This window comes from Neofelis nebulosa, chromosome 10 (assembly GCF_028018385.1).
Source record: "Neofelis nebulosa isolate mNeoNeb1 chromosome 10, mNeoNeb1.pri, whole genome shotgun sequence".
Classification (NCBI taxonomy): Eukaryota; Metazoa; Chordata; class Mammalia; order Carnivora; family Felidae; genus Neofelis; species Neofelis nebulosa.
The window spans coordinates 58,872,216-58,898,757 of NC_080791.1; the positions used below are offsets into that span (position 1 = coordinate 58,872,216).

The following is a 26,542-nucleotide window of genomic DNA, read 5'->3' on the forward strand; positions in this document are numbered from 1 at the left end:
CATAAAAGTGTAGCCATCATTTCTTAGTTAAGCAATCTACTGAAAATGGAAAATGAAGTAAAAACTATTGAAATATTAGAGGTAAGGTAAGTTAGTGCCTTTTAGTCAGTAGGATTTTCCCTTGATTAAAGCTTACATATAAAATTGCTTTGGAAACAAATGGAGAAACTCTATAGGAGAAAACAAGACTATCTGGAGGGAGAAAATGGTTGATTGTGAAAACGATTAAATAACTGGCATTTAATATTTCGTATTGGATAAATTTGGGCTTGTGCCCTTAAGGGAAGATACCTTTTTGTTAAGCAAACTTCCAAGTTATCTGCCCATATTGGCAACACCATTTATGAACTGCACATTTAGTATGTCATCTCTGTTTAAGTGCAACAGGATTTATGCATGTTCTTTTTTTTTTTTTATGAAATTGTCATAATAGCAACATTAAGTGGAGAACTAAGCGTATTTCAGGCAGATGATTTTTATGTCTCTTAGGTGTATTGAAGGCAACATTTTGAGTTTTGTGTAAGCACAGTAAGTTAACATAAGATGATAAATCCCAGTTATTATTAGAACTACAACTTTCCAGGGAAACATCTTTTTAAATGTGTTTTATGACTCTATTTAAGCATGATGATAGTACAAGAAAGACATTGGAGATCTTTCTTAAAGAATAACTTCATGGAAAACTACTTTGAGAGTAGGTATCTCCTAGGCACTACAGAAGAATTCACTATGTAAGTGTAGGTGTAAGCTTCAAAGCACAAGTTGAATGCTTACAAGTAAAAATTTACTCCACCAACCCATGTCCCACATTTTCCCACCTATTTTTTACATCACCATTTTTTTTAACCTAAATTATACCAAGTCCTGTTATGTCCTTCTTTCTTTCTCATTTGATCAAATTCCTATTTCCTCTTTCAGATCCAGTTCCAAAGTACTTAAATCTACATAGATTTTCCTGTCATCTCTCACTTTAGGAGACATTGTGGCTCCTCGCCTTTTTTTATACTTCTGCTAAACCTTCCACTGTTTGTATTATAATTCCAACAACCTTTTCTGTAATTAAAGAGACTACCTATGTGTTCATCACTGAGGAAGATAGGTACATTATTCATTCAGTTGTATAAGGCCAAAATCCAAAGTTTCATCTAATTATTGTCTTCTTTGTTGTTTTCCATTCTGGACCATTACCATTCCTGTCAGTTTTCTCTGCTAAATATCTTTGTAGTTAATCTGGTTCTGTCTTTGGTGCCTCTACCACAGTTCATAATATCATCACCTTTGATGAAGTTTTGGGGTGATGGTGGGGTTCGTGGTATCCAGAGCCGATGGCCAAGAAAGAATTCTTGAAGACATCTTTGGTGCAAAAAGGTGATTTTATTAAAGCATGGGGACAGGACCCATGGGCAGGAAATGCTGCACTGGGGTTATGGCTGGTAACTCATTATATACCCTGAGGTTGGGAGCAGGTCAGGGATAGAGTAAGTCTCTAAGGTACTTTGGGAGCAAGGTTTCCAGGACCCTGAGGGGCTAGCTGTAGCTAGGGAAACACCATTTGTCACCATTTAATAAAACCTCAGTCATGAGACCCTTCAGATGCATATCAGGGGGCTATAAACTTGGAACATGATTGCCAGCATATATCCTGGAGCAGTTGAGACAAAGGAAGTAGACTTACAGGATCCTTGAGGTTGGGACAATGTTAAGCCAAGGTTCTCTTTTGCCCCTAGCAAAGTGTCCTCATCCAGGCAGCTGAACTCCTAGAGGGGGAGGTCATTCTGCAGGTTTTAAGGACTTGTCAATGGACTGTAGGCAGAAAGGGGATTTAATTTTCATTTGCCTTAGTTTCCCATATTACCGTGGCAAGCACTTAAACCCCTTTCCTTTGTTCTTGGGTAGCCAGGAGTATCCGAGGTATATCACGCATATTCACACATATTCCACTTTGGGGTTGGGGGGGTGGGTGCCAGCCTGTATTTTGCCCTCAGCTTGCCCCATGCTCCCCCATCATCTTTACTGGAATACTGTAGTAGTCTGAGTTGCATTGGATCTAAAGAGTCTCTTGTTGGATTGTGTTTTTATTCTGTTCTGCTAGTTTCTGTCTTTCGATTGGAGAGTTTAATCCATTTACGTTTTAAGTAATTACTGATGAGTAAGTACTTACTTTTGTGGTTACATTTAACCCTTTAAAGTTACAACACTCTTGGTGCACCTGGGTGGCTCAGTTAAGCTGCCACCTTGATCTCAGCTCAGGTCATGAGCTCATGGTTCATGAGATCAAGCCCCACACTGGTCTCCACATTTGACAGCAGGGAGCCTGCTTGGGATTCTCTATCGCCCTCTCTGTTCCCCCACCCTATATGTGCGCTCTCTCTCTCTCAAAATAAATAAACTTTGTTATCTTTCTTTTCTTTTCTTTTCTTTTCTTTTCTTTTCTTTTCTTTTCTTTTCTTTTCAGCTATTCTTATAGCTATGTAGTGGTATCATGTTTTTTTTTTTTTAATTTTTTTTTTTACATCTGTTTATTATTGAGAGACCAAGAGAGACAGAGCATGAGCAGGGGTGGGGCAGAAAGAGGAGGAGACACAGAATCTAAAGCAGGCTCCAAGCTGTCAGCACAGAGCCTGATGCAGGGCTCAGACTCACAAACCACGAGATCGTGACCTGAGCCGAAGTTGGGCGCTTAACTGACTGAGCCACCTAGGCGCCCCTGTGGTATCATGTAGTTTTAATCTGTATTTCCACAATGATAAGAGATATTCAGCATTTTTCAAATACTTTTTTACCATCCTTATATCTTCCTGATAAAGTGTCTGTTCAGAGCATTTGCTTATTTTATTTTATTTTTTATTTTTTATTTTTTTAATTTTTTTTTAACGTTTATTTATTTTTGAGACAGAGAGAGACAGAGCATGAACGGGGGAGGGTCAGAGAGAGGGAGACACAGAATCCGAAACAGGCTCCAGGCTCTGAGCGGTCAGCACAGAGCCCGACGCGGGGCTCGAACTCACGGACTGCGAGATCATGACCTGAGCCGAAGTCGGCCGCTTTTACCGACTGAGCCACCCAGGCGCCCCAACATTTGCTTATTTTAAAACTTGAGTTGGTTTTTTTCTCACTGTTGAGGTTTTAGTGTTCTTTATACATTCTGGATACAAGTCATTTATCAGATACGTGATTTGCAGAATTTTTTTTTTTTTTTAATTCTCTTAACAGTGTCTTTTCCCAAAGAAAAGAGTTTAAAGAGTTCTGATAGGGGTGCCTAGGTGGTTCAGTTGGTTGAGCATCCAACTGTTGATTTCAGCTCGGGTCGTGATCCCAGGGTCACTGGATTGAGCCCCATATCAGGCTCCATGCTGAGCTTGTGGCCATGCTGAGCATGGAGCCTGCTTGAGTTTCTCTCTCTCTCTCTCTCTCTCTCTCTCTCTCTCTCTCTCTCTCTCTCTCCCTCCCTCCCTCCCTCCCTCCCTCTCTCTGCCCCTCACCCCCTCTCCCCTGCTTGGGCATGAGTGTGTTCTCTCTCAAATAAAATTTTAAAAAAATGTTCTGATTAACTCCAGTTTATCATTTTTTCTTTGATGTATCTTGCTTTTGGTGTTGTATGTTAAAACTCTTTGCCAAAGGTCAAAGAGATTGTCTTTGTGTTCCACATATTTTCTAGTTTTGTGCTTTACATTTAGATCTATGAAGCATTTTGAGTTAATTTTTTTTTAATTGGGAGGTATGTGCTACTCTTCATTTCTTTGCACATGTTCATCTATTTGTTCAGCACCACTCATAGATGCAGACCATTCTTCCTCCATCTAATTTTCTTTGTACCTTTGGGAAAAATTAGCTTATTTTATTTTTTTGGATCTATTTTGGGCTCTGTTCTGTTCCATTGATCTGTGCGTCCATTCTTTTGCCAGTAGCACACTGTCTTTATTACAGTAACATTATACTATACTAACCTTGAATGCAGGTGATATGAGTCTTCTGACTTTGTTCTCATTTTTCAGAATTGTTTTGGTGACTCTAGTACCTTTACCTTTCCATATACATACATACATACATACATACATACATACATTTATTTATTTATTTTTAAGTAGGCTTCATGCCTAGCATGGCCTCTAGTACCTTTACCTTTTCATATACATTTATTTATTTGTTTGTTTGTTTGTTTGTTTGTTTATTTTTAAGTAGGCTTAATGCCCAGCATGGAGCCCAACACAGGGCTTGAACTCATGACCCTGAGATCAAGACCTGAGCTGATATCAAGAGTTGGATTCTTAACCAACTGAGCCCCCCAGGTGCCCCTCCATATACATTGAAAAAAAGTTTTTAAACGTGTATTTGCTTTTGAGAAAGAGAAAAAGAGAGACAGAGAGAGAGACGACAGACAGACATGGAGTTTGAGTGGCAGAGGGACAGAGAGAGAGGGAGACACAGAATCCCAAGTGGGCTCCAGACTCTGAGTTGTCAGCACCGAGCCCCATGCAGGGCTCTAACTGAAGAACCTTGATCATGACCTGAGCCAAAGTCAGATGCTTAGCTGACTGAGCCACCTAAACGCCCTTCCATACATTTTAAAGTCAGGCTGTTCAAGGGTGCCTGGGAGGCTCAGGCGGTTAAGCACCTAACTCTTGACTTCAGGTCAGGTCATGATCTTAGAGTTTGTGAGTTCAGGCCTGCATGGGGCTCTGTGCTAACTGTGCAGAGCCTGCTTGGGATTCGCTCTCTCTTTCTCTCTCTCTCTCTGAAGATAAATAAATAAATAAAATGTCACACTGACCCCACTTACAACAATGGACAGATCATCTAATCAGAAAATCAACAAGGAAACAATGGCTTTGAATGACACACTAGACCAGATGGACTTAACAGATGTATTCAGAACATTTCATCCCAAAGCAGTGGAATATATATTCTTCTCCAGTGCACGTGGAATGTTCTCCAGAATAGACCACATACTGGGACACAAATCAGTGCTCAACAAGTACAAAAAGATTAAGATCATACCATGCATATTTTCAGACCACAATGCTATGAAACTTGAAATCAACCACAGGAAGAAATTTGGAAAGGTAACATACTTGGAGACTAAAGAACATCCTACTAAAGAATGAATGGGATAACCAGGAAGTTAAAGAGAGAATTAAAAAGGACATGGAAGCCTGGGAATGCGGTGTAGCCACTCTGGAAAACAGTATGGAGGGTCCTCAAAAAACTAAAAATAGAACTACCCTATGACCCAGCAATTGTACTACTAGGTATTTATCCATGGGATACAGGTGTGCTGTTTCAAAACGACACATGCACCCCCATGTTTATAGCAGCACTATCAACAATAGTCAAAGTATGGAAAGAGCCCAAATGTCCATCAATGGATGAATGGATAGAGAAAATGTGGTATATATATATACAATGGAGTATTACTCGGCAGTCAAAAAGAATGAAATCTTGCCATTTGCAACTACGTGGATGGAACTGGAGGGTATTATGCTAAGTGAAATTAGTCAGAGAAAGACAAAAATCATATGACTTCACTCATGAGGACTTTAAGAGACAAAACAGATGAACATAAGGGAAGGGAAACAAAAATAATATAAAAACAGGGAAGGGGACAAAACAGAAGAGACTCATAAATATGGAGAACAAACTGAGGGTTACTGGAGGGGTTGTGGGAGGGGGGAAGGGCTAAATGGGTAAGGGGCATTAAGGAATCTACTCCTGAAATCATTGTTTCACTATATGCTAACTAATTTGGATATAAATTTTAAAAAATAAAATAAAAAGAAATTTAGAAGAAAAAATAGCTAAGAAAAATGTTAATATATATAATATACTATATATATATAACATTATATATATTTATATGTATATATAAAACTTTTCTACTTCTGATTATTGTTGACAGTAATTTGGTTATACTGTTTAACAACCTTAATGAACTTTAAATACTTTAACTGTTAAAATAATAAACATATGTTTCATGCAAAAAAAAAAAAAAAAAAGGACATGGAAGCCAATGAAAATGGTAACACCACAGTCCAAAACCTCTGAGATACAGCAAAGGCGGTCATAAGAGGAATGTATATAGCAATCCAGGCCTTCTTAGAGAAGGAAGAAACATCTCAGATACAAAACTAACCCTATACCTTAAAGAGCTGGAAAAAGAACAGCAAATAAAACCCCAAACCAGCAGAACACAGGAAATAATAAAGACTAGAGCAGAAATCAATGCTATCGAAACCAAAAAAAAACCCAGTAGAATAGATCAATGAAACCAGAAGCTGGTTCTTTGCACGAATTAACAAAATTGATAACCCCCTAGCCAGTTTGATCAAATAGAAAAAGGAAAGGACCCAAATAAATAAAATCAAGAATGAAAGAGGAAAGGTCACAACCAACATGGCAGAAATATAAACAATAATAAGAGAATATTATGAGCAATTATATGCCGATAAAATGGGCAATCTGGAAGAAATGGACAAATTCCTAGAAACATATACACTACCAAAACTGAAACAGGAAGAAATAGAAAATTTGAACAGACCCATAACCAGTAAAGAAATCAAATTAGTAATCAAAAATCTCCTAAAAAACAAGAGTCCAGGACCAGTTGGCTTTCCAGAAGAGTTCTACCAAACATTTAAAGAAGAGTTAACATCTATTCTCTTGAAGCTGTTCCAAAAAATAGAAATAGAAGGAAAACTTCCAGACTCTTCCTATGAAGCCAGCATTACCTTGATTCCAAAACCAGACAAAGACCCCACTAAAAAGGAAAACTATAGACCAACTTCCCTGATGAACATGGATGCAAAAATCCTCAACAAGATACTAGCCAACTGGATCCAACAATACATTAAAAAAAAAATATTCACCACGACCAAGTGGGATTTATACCTGTGATGCAGGGCTGGTTCAATATCTGCAAAACAATCAGTGTGATTCATCACATCAATAAAAGAAAGGACAAGAACCACATGATCTTCTCAATAGATGCAGAGAAAGCATTTGGCAAAATACAGCATCCCTTCCTGATAAAAACCCTCAAGAAAGTAGGGTTAAGGATCATACCTCAAGATCATAAAAGCCATGTATGAAAGACCCAACGCTAGTATCATCCTCAGTGGGGAAAAACGGAGAGCTTTCCCCTTAAGGTCAGGAGCAAGACAGGATGTCCACTCTCACCACTGTTACTCAACATAGTATTGGAAATCTTAGCCTCAGCAATCAGATGACACAAAGAAATAAAAGGCATCCAAATCGGCCAGGAGAAGGTCAAACTTGCACTCTTTGCAGATGACATGATACTCTATATGGAAAACCCAAAAGATTCTACCAAAAAAACTGCTAGAACTGATTCATGAATTCAGCAAAGTTGCAGGATATAAAATCAATGCACAGAAATTGGTTGCATTCCTATACAACAATAAAGCAACAGAAAGAGAAATCAAGGACTCGATCCCATTTACAATTACACCTAAACCCATAAAATACGTAGAAAAAATTTAACCAAAGAGGTGAAAAATCTGTACACTGAAAACTATATAGAAAGCTTATGAAAGAAATTGAAGAAGACACACAAATAAAGGAAAAATATTCCATGCTCCGGAATAGGTAGAACAAACATTGTTAAAATGTCAGTACTACCCAAAGCAATCTACATATTCAATGCAATACCTATCAAAATAACACCAGCATTCTTCACAGAGCAAGAACAAACTATCCTAACATTTGTATGGAACCAGAAAAGACCCTGAATAGCCAAAGAAATCTTGAAAAAGCAAACCAAAGCTGGAGACACCACAATCCCAGACTTCAAGCTGTATTACAAAGCTATAATCATCAAGACACTCAGGTCAGTGGAACAGAATAGAGAACCCAGAAATGGACCCACAAACATATGGCCAACTGATTTTTGACAAAGCAGGAAAGAATATCCAATGGAAAAAAGACAGTGTCTTCAGCAAGTGGTGCTGGGAAAACTGGACAGCAACATGCAGAAAAATTAACCTGGACCACTGTCTTACACCACACACAAAAATAAACTCAAGATGGATGGAAGACCCAAATGTAAGACAGGAAGCCATCAAAATCCTCAAGGACCTCTTTGATCTTGGCTGTGGCAACTTCTCACTCAACACCTCTCCAGAGTCAAAGGAAACAAAAGCAAAAATGAACTGTTTGGACTTCATCAAAATAAAAAGCTTCTGCACAGCGAAGGAAACAATCAGCAAAACTAAAAGGCAACTGATAGAATGGGAAAGGATATTTGCAAATGACATATCAGATAAAGGGTTAGTATCCAAAATCTATAAAGAACTTCTCAAACTCAACACCCAAAAAACAAATAATCCAGTGAAGAAATGGCAAAAGACATGAATAGACACTTCTCCAAAGAAGACATCCAGATGGCCAACCGACGCATGAAAAACGCTCAACATCACTCATCATCAGGGAAATGAAAATCTAAACCACAATGAGATACCACCTCACACCTGTCAGAATGGCTAACATCAACAATTCAGGCAACAACAGATGTTGGCAAGGATGCAGAGACAAAGGATCTCTTTTGCATTGCTGGTGGGAATGCAAACTGCTGCAGCCACTCTGGAAAACAGTATGGAGGTTCCTCAACAAATTAAAAATAGAACTACCCTATAACCCAGCAATTGCACTACTAGGTATTTATCCAAGGGATACAGGAGTGCTGTTTCGAAGGGGCACATGCACCCCAATGTTTATAAGCAGCACTAGCAGCAATAGCCAAAGTACGGAAAGAGCCCAAATGTCCATCGATGGCTGAATGGATAAAGAAGATGTGGTGTGTATATATATATATACAATGGAGTATTACTCAGCAATCAAAAAGAGTGAAATCTTGCCATTTGCAACTGCGTGGTTGGAACTGGAGGGTATTATGCTAAGCAAAATTAGAGAAAGACAAATATCATATGACTTCACTCATGAGAACTTTAAGACACAGAACAGATGAACACAAGGGAAGAAAAGTAAAAATAATATAAAAACAGGGAGGGGTGCAAAACATAGGAGGCTCTTAAACCCTGGAGAACAGAGGGTTACTGGAGGGTTGTGGGAGGGAGGAAGGGCTAAATGTGTAAGGGGCATTAAGGAATCTACCCCTGAAATCATTGTTGCGCTATATGCTAACTAACTTGGATGTAAATTAAAAATATAAAAATAGATAAATAAATAATAAATAAAGTTAAGCTGTTCATATCCTCAAAAAAGCTTTCTGGAATTTTCATTTGGATTTCACATGTATAGATCATATTGGGAGCAGTTGACATCTTATTAGTATGAAGTCTTCCAATCCATTAACATTGGATATCTGTCCATTAATTTAGATCTTTGATTTCTTTCATCAGTATTTTGGAATTTTCTGCATAAAGTTCCTGCACATATTTTGTTAGATTTATACTTAAGTACTTCATATTTTACTCAAGGCTATCATACATTTTTTTCTAATTTCAAACTTTGTTCATTACAGTATGTAGGAAAACAGTCCAGTTTTCTTTGTCATCCTTGTATCTTGCAGCCTTGATAAACTCAATTATTGGTTCCAGAGGTCTTTTATTTTGTTTTGTAGGTTCTTTAGAGTTTTCTACATACACAGTCACATCATCTGTAAATAAAAATAGTTTTATTTCTTCCTTTCCAATCTGTGTGCCTTTTCTTTTTCTTGTTGTAGTAGGTGGCACTATGAGTATAGTGTTGAAAAGGACTGGTGAGAGAGGGCATCCTTGCCTTCTTCCCAGTCTTAAGGGGGAAAACATTTGCTCTCCATTAGAAGTATTTTAGCTATAGGTTTGTCATATACACCCTTATTAGGTTAAGGAAAGATCCCTCTGCTTCTCATCTTGACAGTGTTTACTCATGAATGAATGTTAAATTTCATCTATTTTTTAATTATTTGGTTCTCAAATCATATAGGATAGGTCATTTAAAAATGTCTTTAGATCTTGTCTTATGTAATCAATTAAAATAAAATTAGTCTTTATTTTTGATAAAAGGAAAAGGCTAAAATATGTATTTAATGTTAATATATAACATGAGATTATACTGATTAATTTTTTTTAACCCTAACTACAGTTGAAAACAGAAAACAGTGAAAAATATTTCAAAACTTTCCTTAAGGGCAGGGGTGAAGTTCTCCATTACTATTAAAGTAATTTAAAGAACAGTAAAGGGGACCTGGGTGGCTCAGTTGGTTAAGCATCAGCCTCTTGATATCAGCTTAGGTCGTGATCTTGTCATGAGATTGAGCCCCGCTTCAGCAGGAGCCTGCTTGGGATTCTTTCCTTCCATATCTTTGCTTCTCCCCCCTCCATAAATAAAATTTTAAAAAAGAATAGTAAAGACAATTATTATTTATATCAGTTTTAGAACCATGCAACTCATACAGTTGACTTGTTAATTTTTAACATAATCTTGGGAATTTCACAATAAAAAGGTATAGTATATATACAACATGGTGTCCTATAATTCTGAAGAGCCATTTGATGGCAAACCCTTAGTAAAATTTAAATATGAGTTTCTCTGTATGTTAAGGGGCCGAAATGGGTACAGAATAACCTGTGTGAGTGCCATGGAGCACACTCTTGCTCAGTTTGCTGTGGTAAATGGGCAAAAGGTTAAGCCATCAGTTCATTTCCCAGTATCTACTAAACAGTGGCTTTCTTTGTGTTGCCTCACTTGTTAGAGCAATATAGCAAGTGTTATTGAGAGGTAAAACAAAGCGAGTCTTACATCAGACACTGATAGCTTTTAAAAATTTGGAATGAGATGTTTTTGGATGTTCCAAGGAGTATATTGATAGCACATTTTTATGGAAACCAGTGCTACAGAGTAAACAGTATTGGAAATCAAATCAACATTATCCATCAGTGATGCTCAGGAAAATAGAAGTAAATAATATGTGTTTAGTGCACCAGTTTTAGAGAATAACGTTGTGGCCTAGGGAAGTGATTTAAAAAAACAAAACAAAACACTTTTTAGAAAATTGCCAGCCATAGATTTATTTTTCTTAGCCACTTAATTAAAGTAGACTTTATTTTGTCTATATACAGACCTTTCATTCATACAGTGTAGCTTTAAGCATAACATATAAAAGGGAAACCAGTTAATTTAAGTATAGCATGCTTTCACAGGCATCAAATGTTATTTAAGACCTTTCCTATAATGGCCATGGAGTATTTCTTGAGCATCCATACAGATTAGATCTTGAACAGCTGCATGGAGCACACAGAAATCATGATTCCTGCCTCTGTGAACTAACTTGAATAAAGTCTTTCATCTAAAGATCTCACTGTTTATCTATTTCATGAATCCCTCATCTCCTCTCTGAAGGGCTCATTCAGTTTAATACAGTTCAACTTTGTGGTTCAGAGCTCTAGAAATTGCTAATGTAACTTACAATGCACACAAAAAAAGTAATTTCAGAAATTTTTTCTCTATATATTCACTAACTAGAATTTAGGTAAAAATTTGAAAAAGAAAAAAAGAAATTTTTAAAGAATTAGATAAAATCAACTCTAAAGCAATTTGTGTTTTGTTTTTTTTTTTGGTGAAGATTTAGAATGATAAGTAGGGATTCTAACTCAAACCTAACTAGTTATGTGATCGTAAGTAAATTATATATCCTTTTAGGTGTCCAATTTCTCTGTGATGGGCATTGAGGAGGGCACCTGTTGGGATAAGCATTGGTTGTTGTATGGAAACCAATTTGACAATAAATTTCATATTAAAAAAATAATACAAATAAAAAATATAAATAAATAAATAAATAATCCAAATAAAAATAACAAATAAAATAAAAATAACTCTACCAAACAGAGTTAAGAGAAATATATGTGTAGAAATGCTTGTCATATTCATTTGTTTTATATAAATTTTGAGTGCTGTCATTCTGCCTTAGTCCTACTCATAATCTGAGGCTCAGACATCCCATGTTCTGTATGAAATGTTCTGCAACCACTTTGCAATAAACTGGATAAGTCAACTATCATGTCATTTAGATGTAATTCATTAAGAAAATATCAGATGAAGAGTGCCTGGGTGGCTCAGTCAGTTGAGCATCCAACTCTTGGTTTTGGCTCAGGTCATGATCTTGTGTTTTGTGGCATGACAGTGTAAAGCCTGCTTGGGATTCTCTCTCTCTTTCTCTCTGTCCCTCCCCCATTCTAACATGTGCGTTCTCTCTAATTAAAACAAAACTAAACTAAACACTAAAAAAAAGAAAAAAATTTTTAAATAAAAATAAAAAAATTAGACAATCTTTTCTTTACCTTGGAACTTATATATTGCCACTTAATTTGGTAGTGACCACGTGTTGCCTCCCATTTTATATTGCATATTTCTTATTCCTGTGCACATATTATGAGTTCTTTTAATTCAGGGATTTTTATTTATTTGAACCTTCACAAAAATTAATGTGTACTGCCTTCTAAGTATGGAACAAATTTGTTACTTTTTTTTGTTGCCTTAGAATATCCTCACATGTTTTCTTCCAATAATGGAAATGGTCAAAAATTAACTGTAATTTTACAAAGGAATTTATTTATTATATTAAAACCACCTGGTAACAATCTTAGAAATCTGGTATGCCCTCCCCCCCCCCCCCCCCCCGCTGAGGAAAAATTGAGGAACCAGAGAAATTTTGATTCAGACGTTTCTAAGTCCGAATGGCAAAAACACAAAAGGAGTTTGGCTCTTGTACATTCGATATAGAATAATGTAGGTGGCATTTATTCATGCAATTAGTGAAAGTTATTGGCATCAACTAAATGCTAGCCTTGTTGCTATAGCCTGGAGACATAGTGATTAAAAAAAAAAAAAAGACAAGATCCCTACCTGAAGAAGTTTATAGTTGGTAGAGAGTAAAATTTATGTAAACCAGACAGTATCATAATGAGGATTATAAATAAGTGATACGGTATGAGAGAGAGTAACTGGGTGGAGGGTAAGCTACTTTGTATACAGTGATTAGAAAAAGCCTCTTAAAGACACAAAGACTTGAAGGATAAGGAAATGCCTCGATTGTGGTCTCTAAATCTGGTTTCTCCCAGAAAGGAGTCAGAATTCCTTAGAAAACTAGCTTACTGCAGATCTAGAATAGAACCTGTAAAAGAAAACAAAGGAACTATCAAAGTCTGTTGGGGTCATGATGTGGGACCCAACTGGGAGGAACTCCTTACTGACTACAGTTGTAACAATTAGAGCATCAAAAGAATAGTGACTGCAATAAATTGAAATACATCCATTATTCAAAATATATGAGTTCATAATGTTTCTTTAAAAATTCATTGTTCACCTTTAGGCAAAACTGGACAAATCAAATATTTATCTTGCCTTTCTTTTAAGAACTGTACCTCAGGATAACCAAATAGTTCAAGAAGGGTAGCTCTTTAAAAAAGAATTCCAGCTAGGGGTGCCTGGGTGGCTCAGTTGGTTGAGAGTCTGACTTCGGCTCAGGTCATGATCTTGCAGCTGATGAGCTCAAGCCCCATGTCGGGCTCTGTGCTGACAACTCAGAGCCTGGAGCCTGCTTCCAATTCTATGTCTCCCTCTCCCTCTGCCCCTCCCCTGCTCGTGCTCTGTCCCTCTCTCTTAACAAAATAAAATAAAACGTTAAAAAAAAAAAAGAATTCCAGCTAATAAATGCAGAAAGAATGATAAACTATTCAGTTTTCTTTTTAATTTTTTTTAACGTTTATTTATTTTTGAGACAGAGAGATACAGAGCATGAATGGGGGAGGGTCAGAGAGAGGGAGACACAGAATCGGAAACAGGCTCCAGGCTCCGAGCTGTCAGCACAGAGCCCGACGTGGGGCTCGAACTCACAGACCGTGAGATTGTGACCTGAGCCGAAGTCGGCCGCTCAACCGACTGAGCCACCCAGGCGCCCCGTAAACTATTCAGTTTTAATGAAATGAAATTAAATACCTAGACAGTAAAATTTTTCGTATTTTCCTATATATAATTTTGAATATTTTGTGTTAGGAAATTTAAAAATCAGCTTAAAGGCATGGTGGTGAGAGTTCAGCAGGTAGGAATAAGAGTGATAGGAAGTTATTTCGTAGAAATAGGAGTATGAAGAAGGTGCAGAGGTGAAAAATTACTGTACATATTCAAGGAACATTTAATGATTGAGATCCCCAAGTACAAGGTATGTAAATGGAAGTATTGTGGCTATGCCGTTGTATGTGAGTTCTCAGAATACATAGTACCTTGTAATAGTGAAACCAAACTATTGCCAATTTCAGGAGGAACTTGAGATTCCAAGGAACTTCTTTACAGTTCCAGCTACCCTTTGGGCTCATTGAAATAATGATAAATAGAAGCATTCAACAATGGATTTAATCAAGCCAAATTGATTTGGCAGTAGACCTTAGTAGAAAGGTGCCATGTATACAGTGCAGCATTGATTTTATTTGGGCAGCCTCTGCTTAATGTAGGCAGTCTGTTAATTAATGTGATTGTTCTTCATTTCAGCATTTTATTTATTCTATTTGAAGTTGCATGGAGAGAAGAGTGTCCTAAAGTTTATGATTTCTAATCCATTACATTAACACTATTAGGGGACCACATATGATTCCATCTAAAAGTAAGATATTCTGTGTTCAGAGTGAGTAGTTTAACCTTGCCAGTAAAAGTGTTCTCTGGGGCACCTGGGTGGCTCTGTCAGTTAAGCATCTGACTTTGTCTCAGGTCATGATCTCATGGTTCATGAGTTCAAGCCCCACATTAGTCTCGCTGCTGTCAGTGCAGAGCATGCTTTGGATCTTCTGTTCCACCACCCCTCCCCCCCAGCCACTCTGTGCTCTTTTCTCTCTCTCTCTCAAAAATAAACAAACATTAAAAAAATAAAATAGTCTTCTCTGTTCAAATCCTGATACCACTGTATCTATTGTAGATAAATATTCTGTTTTATCCACATTCATGTTGTATGGATAACAACATGTGGGTATATTTCTTTGTAAAACTAATTTCTATATTTGAAGTAATTTGTGCCATGGTATTATTTAAAAAGAAAAACCTTAAAATCTGTCTTGAATCAAAATGACTAATATGGAATAACACCAAGCTTTGTTCATTTCTTTTACAAGTGAATGCGTATCTGTCTGTTCCCAACTGAAAGTAATGGTGCCTTTCATGATCTGGGAGAGTTTGGGTTTAGAAATGCAGGGCGATGCCACCGCAGAGGAATGGTGGGAAATTGAGATGTCAAGCTGTGTAATCAGAGTTCTGCAGAGGTGGGCAGATGTGCAACCTGTGATATTCCAGAGGTGGTTTGTTTTTAGCTGGTCAAGTAATTTGTTGAAGTGGAAAGCATATCAACTAAGTTTCAGTTTTTTCATCCTTATAGTTACCCTTTCCTAAAAATGCACAGGAGAAGACTGTGACAATAATGAAACAAGTTATAGTGTTCTGCCATTTATCATTGGTTCTTCTGAGTTAAATTTACATTTGGAAAGATGAAATTTGCCAAGTAACATATTTTAAGGAAAAGAGTTTTTTTAATGGCACAATACTTATTTTATAATACATATATATGTGTGTGTATTTTAACAGGGTATCCAGAAGTTGGCTAGTCAATATCTGAAGAGAGATTGGCCTGGAATAAAAACTGATGATCGGAATGATTACAGGTAACTTAATAAGTAGATCTTGCCTATTTTCTCTAAAAATAAGTTCGCTCAGAGCCATGTCATATAGATAATGTAGACTTCAGTAGTTTTAAAAAATTGCTTTTCTTTGCCACGTTTTTAGACATAATTTCAAAATTATCAGAAAATGTTAATGTTCCACAACATATGCAAATAATCTGTATAAAATAGTTTTCTTATGTGTTAAACCAAGATTGTGTTTTGTTTGATTAAAATGCATGTATGGAATTTTAAAGAAGGTAGATGACAGTGGAACACAAATTGTTTCCTGAATGACCTACAAATGAAACACGTTATTACAATAATAATGAAAGAAGATTATAGTGTTCTGCCATGTTTATTGATTCTTTAATTCCGAAATTCTAAATTTGGAACAATGAAATTTTGTGAGCCTAGGGGAAAGTTTCTAGGTTTTACACACACACACGCGTGCACACACACACACACACACACACAGAACAGGGTATACAGAAATTGGCCAGTCAGTATCCCACATACAAATTTTAAAGAAGGTAGATGACAATAGAATATAAATTGTATCCTCAGTGACCTACAGATATGTTTAAAGTTATTGTAATATTTTGTAATTTTGTTTAGGATTTGATGTCTTTTCTTTTCTTTTTTTGAAATTAATTTGGAAGTGATTGTTGGCTTTTATGCTCAAGACTGTCCTTAGTATTTATTAAGGGAACCAGAAGTCAGAGTCAAGATTTTAGACCTTGCAGTTAAAACTAATGCCCATGAAATGATAGCAGAGAACCCAGGATAATTAAGAACTCCGTATTCAAGTGTATGGCTTAGAGTCTGAATATGAAATCATGTTGCTGGATTGTCAGTGAAAACGGACATCAGATATTGTTAACAGGACTAGAAAACGGAAAGATAAACAAGAAATGTAATAGTTCTTCACAATTGCAGGACTGACTTATAACTTGGAAGGTGGCATTATAGCTGTAAGTAATAGATTTATATAATTGCAATGTAGAATAATAAAGCAAACCAAGGAAATAAACAAAAATAGAGATTTTCTTGTGGACTTCCCAGTATCTTTAAAATTCAGCTAAGAGGGGAAGAGAGAGGATGTGAAATTCTAGGCAAAAGAGACAAGTAGAGCAAAAACCTTGAATGAGAGATACAACGTTAATATAGTTCAGTATTGTGAACATGAAGAAAGCCTGACCAAGGAAGAGATTGCTTGCTGGTGATAAAGAAGGACTCCAGCTTATATGTAGGTAGGCTATATGCTAAGTTTGTTTGAAATTCAGGATTCAGGTTACCAAAGAAGTAAGGATAAAAAGGCTCTGTTCCCTGGCTAGCTTGTACAACCTTATTTTTAAAAGTATGTTAAGCCAAAAAAAAAAAAAAAAAAAGTAGGTTAAGCCAACTTTTACTAAATATTTGCTAAATACCAGATACTGTGCTAGGAACTTCAGCTTATCTCTCATGCTTATCAAAACAACCCTGTGAGTTACATATAGTTATCTTCCTTTTATGTGTTAGGGAACTAAGTCTTGGGTTATATGCCTTGCTTAAGATCACACAGCTATTTAAACAGTCATTGATTTATTTATTCATGAGATAGATGTAAAGTATCTGCTATAGGGTAGCTGTTAAATTACACTTTAGGATCAGAGAGACTGTGAGGTGTGGTGCCTGTCCTTGTGGAGCTTACAGGAGATAGCTACTGTAAATAGTTGTGGTATTGGGTGAGGAGTGGAGAGTGCATTGGGACTGAAGAGGAAAACCTAGGCCTCTAGATCTGAGTCTCAAAGAACTTACAGGAGTTTGCCAGGGTTGGGCAAAAGGAATTCTAAGCAGAAGTAGCACCCTAAGGCATGAGAAAATATGGGTGTTAGGTAACTGTGCCGTCCAGCATGGCTGGTGTGAAGTATATGGGTTGCTGGGTGAGAGGAGGTGTAGACCTGGAGGATACACAGGCATCTTGAAGGACTGGAAACTGGACAGCTGGAACACCACTTTCTCTTGGACCTGTTTTTTTTGTTTTTGTTTTTTAGTCTTTGAGGACAAGTTGTCACCCCTGTCTTAGTCTGTTCAGGTTGTTATAACAAAATTCCACAGCCTGGATGGCTTATAAATGACAAGTTTATTTCTCACTGTTCTGGAGGCTGGGAGTCTGAGACCAGCACGGGTTCTGGGGATGTTCCTCTTCTGAGTTGCAGGTTTCTCAACTTCTAGCATGTCCTTACATGGTAGAAGGGGTTTGGGAGCTCTGTGGGGTCTTTTTTTTTGTTAAATTTTTTTTTTCAACATTTTTTATTTATTTTTGGGACAGAGAGAGACAGAGCATGAACGGGGGAGGGGCAGAGAGAGAGGGAGACACAGAATCGGAAACAGGCTCCAGGCTCCGAGCCATCGGCCCAGAGCCTGACGCGGGGCTCGAACTCACGGACCGCGAGATCGTGACCTGGCTGAAGTCGGACGCTTAACCGACTGCGCCACCCAGGTGCCCCTCTGTGGGGTCTTTTTTTAAAAGAGCACTAATCTGGGATGCCTGGGTGGCTCAGTCGGTTAAGTGACTGACTTCAGCTCAGGTCATGACCTCATGGTGCATGGGTTTGAGCCCCACGTCAGACTGTCTGCTCTCAGCACAGAGAGCACTTCAGAACTTCTGTCCTCCTCCCTCTCTGCCTCTCCCTCGCTCACACTCTGTCTCTCTTTCAAAAATAAATAAACATAAAATAATTTTTTTTTAATAAAAAATAAAGGGCAATAATCTGCCTATGACCTAATCACCTCCCAAAAGCCTCACCTCCTGGTACCATCATCTTTGTGGGTTAGGATTTCCACATAGGAATTTTGGGCAGACGCAGACATTCAGACCATAGCAAGTCCTTTCTTTATAAGTGTTTCTCAAAGCTCCCTCAGCTCACTAGTGACAAAATGTTTTAAGTAATCTTATCTATCTTGTTCCTGTCTGTAAATATTGCCTATAAACTAGTAATGATCACATGTTTTTATTAACTCTTTAGCCTGGGACCAAAGTCAACTGCCTCCAACTTTGACTTCTTTCTAGATCTCATCTTCTCTTAGGAATATTAAGTAGCTGCTTCTCTGCCTGTGATCTCTCCCTTTCATAATTTCGTTAGTTGCAGTACCACCTTTTATATCTTTGTATCGCTTTATGTCTTTGTAAAATAGGCCTGCTGTCACTCCCCTGCTTGAAAATCTCCTGTGTTTCTCCTGGTCAATAGGATGAAATTTAAAATTAAAAAAAAAAAATATTCAAAGGCATGAAGAAACCTGGCCCCAGATTACCTTTCTCTCCTCACCTCTGTCCACTTCTTTTCTTATCCTTAGTTCCCTAATCTGTGAGCACCTCAAGCTATATTTGTGTTGTAGTTACCACACCTCAACTACACTGAAATCAGTCATCCTCCTTGCCTTTACCTCTGTTACCTACACTTTTGGATATTCTTCCTCTTTACTAGCAAGAACAGTACTACATGAACACTTACTTATTAAACACTGTATTTTCTCCTTGTCATCAGTTACTGTATAAATGAATCTTAGACTTTGAGCTTATGTATCACATTTTCTAGAGTCTTCTTGATGTACACTGTTATATTTTTAGTCCTAGGGAGGATGTATAGTTTTGTTAATATATATATTTTTTTACTTTTTATTTTGAAATGTTGTAGATTCATGTGCAGTTGGAAAAACTAATACCAAGAGTTCTACTTTTCACCCGGTTCTCCCATTGGTAATACCTTACATAACTGTAGTATGTATCAGAACCAGGAAACTTATATTGATAAAGCCCACCAATCTAATTCAGAATTCACCAGTTTTACATGCACTCCTTTGTGCATGTCTTATATGCACTCATAAATTCTGTGGGGTTTTATCACATATGTAGATTTGTGTGACCATCATCACAGTCAGAATAAATCGGTTTATTTATTTATTTATTTATTTATTTATTTAATATTTTAGAGAGAAAGTGTGCACAAGCAGGGGTGAGAGAGGCAGAGGGAGAGAGAGAATCCCAAGCAGGATCCATACCCAGCATAGAGCCCAACACGGGGCTCCATCCCACGACCCTGGGATCATGACCTGAGCCAAAATCAACAGTCAGACACTTAACCAACTGAGCCACCCAGGCGCCCCAAGTTTGTTTCTTAATGATAATTCTTCCTGGTAAAATTTTCTCTGTTTTCCATTGTAATACCCATATGGAAGATAGTTCACAGCACAGCATGATTTTAGATGGTATTTGGTGGATGACCATTTTTGAATTTTAGTAGTTATAACTTAATTATTATGGCAAGTGTCATTTGTTTTTCAGTTAGAATATGAAATTGTGAAATACATACATTTTAATTTAAAAGTTGAGTCATTGGGGCGCTTGGGTGGCTCTGTCAGTTAAGCATCTGACTCAATTTCGGCTCAGGTCACCATCTCAAGGTTCATGGGATTGAGCCCTGCATTGGGCTCTGCACTGACAGCATGGAGCCTATTTGGGATTCTCTCTCCCTCTCTCTGGCCTTTCCCTGCTCATGTACACACACACTCCCTCAAAATAAGTTAAAAAAAAAACGGTGAGTTATTTAAAAAAAAAGATAAGAAAATAATAGTGCAAGAGAAATGAGACCAAAATCATGTTAGACATACACAAAAGCCTTAGGATACACAAAGCTTGATACCTTTATTACAGTGAAGAGACCCTTCTCTTGTTGCTAGCATTATTAGTGGGACCCAGAGCAATTTTATGTCAGGAGCAGAGGAGAGGTTTGGGAGCTAGACAGATTTGGGATTACATCTAGGCCTCATCATTCCCTCCTCTCTTTCCTCCACTAAATATGTATTGAGTGCCTTACATAGCATGCCAAACCCTGTTCTAGGTGCTGAGAATATAAGAGTGAATAAAACAGTGCTTCTGCTGCATGGAGCCTACATTCTAGTGAGAGAAAACAAGACAGTAAAACATATGAATAATTAAACATTATGTGTTGGTTTGAGTAGCCATAAATGAGATGGAATCAATTGACAGAACAGATTTTAGGAAAATGAAGAATTTGGTTTTGGACATTATAGTTTTAACGCCTATTAAACGTCCAAGTTGGATATGTTAAATAGGCAATGGAGGAGAGGAAAGCTGTCTGGGCTGGAAACAAAAATTCAGGAATAGTTAGTATATTGACAGTATTTAAAACCGAAAGCCTGGATACTCATATTTGAAGAATAAGTGTAGTTAGAGAAGAGAAGCAGCTTGGGGATTAACTTTGGGGGCACTCCAGCATTTACAGAGCAGTGAGATGAAGAGGAACTAGCAAAGAAGATTAAAGAGTGGCTAGTGAAGTAGGAGTAGGTCAAGAGAGAATGATGTCTTAGAAGCTGAGGAAAGAACGCTTTTCAAGAATAAACTAGGTAAATTATGCTGATAAATTGAATAATAGGACCAAAGCTTGAATTGACTATTGGGTTAGCCATAAGGAGATTTTTGATGACCTCGCAAAGCACTTTCAGAAGAATGGTGGAGGCTAAGGCCTTATTTAAGTTAAATCAAGAAAGTCCAGGATCAGAGGGAGTAGAAACAATAATTTCTGACTGTTTTCTCAAGGAGTTTTGTTGTTAAAAGGAGCAGGCATTGGGGTGGTAGCTAGAGAGAAATGGAGGGTTGATAGAGGATTTTTGTTTTCAATTTTTAAGTTTATTTATTTCTGAGAGATAGAGACAGAGTGTGAGCAGGGGAGGGGCAGAAAGAGAGGGAGACACAGAATCCGAAGCAGGCTCCAGGCTCTGAGCTGTCAGCACAGAGCCTGACGCGGGCTTGAACTCATGAACTGTGAGATCATGACCTGAGCTGAAGTCAGAGGCTTAACTGAGCCACCCAGGTGACCCTGTTTGGTTTTTTGTTTGTTTTTTGTTGTTGTTGTTTAGATGGGAGACATTATAGCATATTTAGAGATCCATCCAATAGAGAGGGAAAAGTTGATGTTGTAGGAAGAAGCACAATTACTGGATTGCTATTCTTAAGTTATAGATTGTAGTGTAAATACAAAGGGTTGGCCTTCAGAGCACAGGTAGTTCTTCCAAGTAAAAAGAAAGATGACAGAGTGTATGGGTGCAGAAGTAGGGAGATTGGTAAATGTGGTGAGACATGTAGGCATTGTCTTCTGGTAGCTTCATTATCAGCTGAAAGTGTGGTCATAGTAGAGGTGTGAGATGAGAGGAGAAAGTGGGAAATAATTGTGTAGAAGATTGAGAGAATAAGAGGATTTAGGGGAATATAGTAGAATTGCTGCGTAGCACTAAGGAGTTACTAGAATGTATTAGACATCAATTTAAACTGAGACCAGGCAGCATGATTATGGTTTTTTCCAGTAACATTCTGCCACACGGAGACTGGTATGGTGTAAACAGAACTTTGGATTTAACCAAGGTTGAGATTTTATTTTTAAAGTTTATTTATTTTTGAGAGAGAGAGAGAGTGTGCATGTGCACACAAGTGGGGGAAGGGCAGAGAGAGAGAGAGGGAGAGAGAGAATCTGTTAGCGCAGATCCGAATGCCTGGCTCATACTTCCAAACTGCTAAATCATGACCTGAGCCAAAGTTGGATGCTTAATGACTGAGCCATCCAGGTGCCCCCAGGGTTGAAATTAGATTAGAATGATAGAAAGAGAAAGGGGCAAGGGTAATAAGTATATATACATAGGGAGTGGTTATAATGGTGGAGCATAAAACCGTCTGGATGAGGAGCTGAGAAGGGAAATATGAGACAGGGAAGAGACGGGAAGGGGGGTAAGATAGAATGGATTGTGGATTCCAATAGAGTTTAAATAATTGTTGGAGTCAGAATCCTAAAGAGAATGAGTGAAAACAGCAGGTGTTGGTCAGAGATTAGATGGTTACTTTGGGATTGGTTAGTGGTAATGGCAAAGTCTAGGTTATGACCATGGGAGTCCTGTTTCCAGGTGAGTAGCCTTAGGAAAATTCTGCAGTCTTTCTGAGCCTTACTTTTCTCTTCTGAAAAATGGGAATAATGCTTATTTTGCAAAGTTCACATGAGAATTAAATGATAATGTAAATGTAAAAATATATGACATATGGTATCTAGCATGTGATAGTTTCTTAAAAGAATTTCCTTCCTTTCTGTCATAATTTTGAGCCTCATTTCATGACCTGTGCAGAATAGCAAAATACCATACATGCTTAGTATCTTATGCCACAAAATTACATATATGGAGCCTAGTGAAATAAAAATATGTAAAAATCGCTCTACACCCATTATTATTTTTCCTCAGTTTAATGAAAAATACCACTACCATTGCAACTATCACTATTATGTTAACAAGCACTAACATTTCTACTACAGTTCTGCTTCTGTTACTATTTATTCATTAAAAGAATCTCTGCCAAGGGTTTTTACTTCATTTGCATTTACTGTTATAAAATAACCCTGTGAGATACATGGTGCTGGTATTTTTGTTATTTTCTCCATTTGCCAGTTGAGGAAATGAAAGTATATTGAAGTGTGCTATATATGATTATTTTGGTTGAACTAGAACTTGAACCCAGGTCTTCTGATTAACTTGTAACTAAATTATTTTCTTTTCATGGTGTCTCATTATATAGAATATGTTTGCATGCTATAGATCTGCTACTCTCCAAAGACCTCTTTTTAAACTTTACAAGGATTTTTCTTTTTATTGTATAGTCTTCGTAATATATATATCCATTCACTTTTTTCATGCAATATGTATTTTCATAACCTTTCTAAATCTTAGGCCATGTGTTTAGGCCCTAGGAATACAATAGTGAGACAGACATGTACCCCTACCTTCATGAAATATTCACTATAGTGAGAGTGACAGACATTGACTAACAATTACATAAAAATATGTATAATTGAAGGAAAAGTGCTGGAGCCATGTAACGAATAACAGAGAGGAACTTGATGGAGTCTGGGTTGGGTTGGTGGTGATCATGAAAGACTTCTCTAAGGAAGTTATATTTAAGCTGAGATTTGAGGGATGAACAACAGTCAACTAGGTGAAGACTGAAAGGGAAGAGAGTGCTCCCTATGAGGAGAGCCTGGATGAAGGGATCCTCCCTCCCTTCCTCCCTCCCACCTTTCCTTCCTTCCTTCCTTCCTTCCTTCCTTCCTTCCTTCCTTCCTTCCTTCCTTCCTTCCTTCCTTCCTTCCTCCCTCCCTCCCTCCCTCCCTCCCTCCTTCCCTCCCTCCCTCCCTCCCTTCCTTTTCTCTTTCCTTCCTTTCTGTCACATTTCATAGTGCTTCTTTCTCATTTTAATTATGATTTTAAAATGTATTTTAAGTGCAAATTAATAACTACAAAGCATAGTACTGAATTTTTCTCTCTGCATTCTCTGAACAGTTTGGACTGTTTAGGAGGGGCTGTGGTGAGTTTACATCCCAGGTTCCATCAGTTGTCATGCAGGCTATGGGCAACTTTAATTTTGCTGGGTTTTTTTCCCCAGCTTTATTGAAAAATAATTGACATATATCACTGTAAGTTTAAGGTATACAGCTTGATGGTTTGATTTACATATACTGTGAAATGATTACCACAATAGGTTTAGTTAACATCCATCATCTCATATTCATTTTGCTTTTGTGTTGACAGCTTTTGCTGGCACCATACACTGAATCTTTTTTCCAAAGGGAATGTGATATACTTCTGGTTAAATAAAAGAATATTTCCATCTAAACTAATTCATTTGATGTATTACAAAACCTAATCCACTATATAAACTAATCATTTCTTATTTGAAAAATATAGTTACAATGTTTTTTAGTTCTTTTATTGTTTAATTTATTTATGAGACACAGAGCATGCACGCACATGGGCTGGGAGGGGCAGAGAGAGAGAGAGAGAGAGAGAGAGAGAGAGAGAGAATCCTAAGCAGGCTCTCTCTCCGCTCAGTGTGGGGCTCGATCTTGGGAATGTGAGATCATGACCTGAGCCAAAATCAAGAGTTGATCAGACTTTAACTAACTGAGCCACCCAGGCACCCCAAGGTTTTTTTAGTTCTAAGTAGTAGCATTTATGTAGCACAAGGTATCATACATTGCTATAGTAGAAAATCCATGTGGCACAAGAAGGAAAATCTTAGGAGATGAATATTATAATCCATCAGTGCAAGCATCTCATTTTTTTTTAATTTTTTTTTTAATGTTTTATTTATTTTTGAGACAGAGAGAGACAGAGCATGAACGGGGGAGGGGCAGAGAGAGAGGGAGACACAGAATTGGAAGCAGGCTCCAGGCTCTGAGCCATCAGCCCAGAGCCTGACGCGGGGCTCGAACTCACGGACCGCGAGATCGTGACCTGAGCTGAAGTCGGCCGCTTAACCGACTGAGCCACCCAGGCGCCCCAAGCATCTCATTTTTTAAAAACAAAATACCCTCCATTGTTATGATAAGTTATAAAATATGTTTAGCTAGTGCAGGTGCATACTAGAACTAAGGAATTAGCAAAGTAGAAGAGAAGCTTTGAAAAGGACATTAGCTACAAAAAGCAAAAGATGAATAATTCTTTGAATTTCCCAAGAGATTGTTGAGCACATTTATCAAGTAAAGGTGATAGGAATTGCTTGGAATGATTCCAAGCCACAATAGGATGCTGGCTAAGCATTGTTACAACACAGAAACAGATGTAGAACATTGCTACCATAGAACTCTTTTGTCAGAGAAATAGACTTCTCAAGTATGTAAGCAATTGTTTATGATTTTTTTCCAGCTGTATCAATTTATGTAAGAGAATAATATGATGTAGTTGAAAGAGAATGTACTTTAGAGGTACTCAACCTTCATCTATATCTCAGTACTACCACACTCTTTTGTGATCTAGGGTGATTTTTTCTAAATCTGTCTAAGGCTTGCTCAGTTACCCCATCTCTAAAATTAGGAAAATATCTTAATGAAATAATGAAACTTGATATCCATAATGATGACCCTGAGACAGTGAAAGGTCTGGACAGTCTGAATTCACTAATTTTTATAGCATTAGCTTTGTCTGGAATTGCAATCCTTTACTCCATTACCAAGAATAGCTAATGAATCAAGATAGTCATTGCAGAGATATAAAGGAATAAAGTATATGTTGTGTTTCTCCCTTTATATGATAAAAATTTTACTACCTATATATATATAAACCACTATAAATACACTTTCAACTATAAAGAAAACATCCATTCTGTTTCACAGTGCTAGCCAGTAAGCATAAGGTTAGCCAACTTTTTTCCTTTTCCCTGCCTAATACTTTTCTGTCCCTCTTTGAATTTAGGAGCATGTATCCTGTTTGGAAATCTTTTCTTGAGGGAACAATGCAGGTAGCCCAGTCTCGGATCAATATATGTGAAAACTATAAAAACTTCATTTCTGAGCCTGCAAGGACAGTGAGAAGCTTAAAAGAACAACAACTAAAAAGGGTATTGTTTCTATTCTTTTCTTATATGCATTTTAATATCTAAGTGCTCCATTTGTAATCTGTAAGGTTATGTTAAATTGCATTTAACACCTTGAGCTTTTCTATATGGTCACAAATATTTCTTATTTCAACATGGACTTTTTGATTTCAACATGTTACTAGGATTTTTTTATTTCATCATATTCTTTCTAACTGCTGTGTTTTATTAACTGACAAAAGTGAGTATAATTTGAATCTGGATATTCTGAAAAGGTCAATGAATACTTCTTACAAATACCTCTTTCATCCTAATTCAAGTAAATAGATTTACTTAGTTGTACAATATTGTTATAGTTCAGTGTATAATAAAGTAGTTAAATGTTATTAATCCCACTGAGTCTTGAAAAAATTCATCTTGGTTTTAACTTGAGTCATTTTGCATAATAATTTAAAGGAAGTTGACACATTTTGACCAA

General features: G+C 37.2%; 1 protein-coding gene across 5 annotated transcripts in view; it reads left to right on the top strand.

Moving 5' to 3' along the window:
• Positions 1 to 26,542, top strand: part of FCHSD2 (FCH and double SH3 domains 2) — a 301,322-nt gene that overhangs the window by 135,591 nt on the left and 139,189 nt on the right. For all 5 annotated transcript variants that reach the window (XM_058687857.1, XM_058687860.1, XM_058687856.1 and 2 more), the window contains exons 4-5: positions 15,580 to 15,656; positions 25,944 to 26,088. In XM_058687857.1, the coding sequence (XP_058543840.1) occupies positions 15,580 to 15,656; positions 25,944 to 26,088 (222 nt within the window). The remainder of the gene's footprint in view (positions 1 to 15,579; positions 15,657 to 25,943; positions 26,089 to 26,542) is intronic.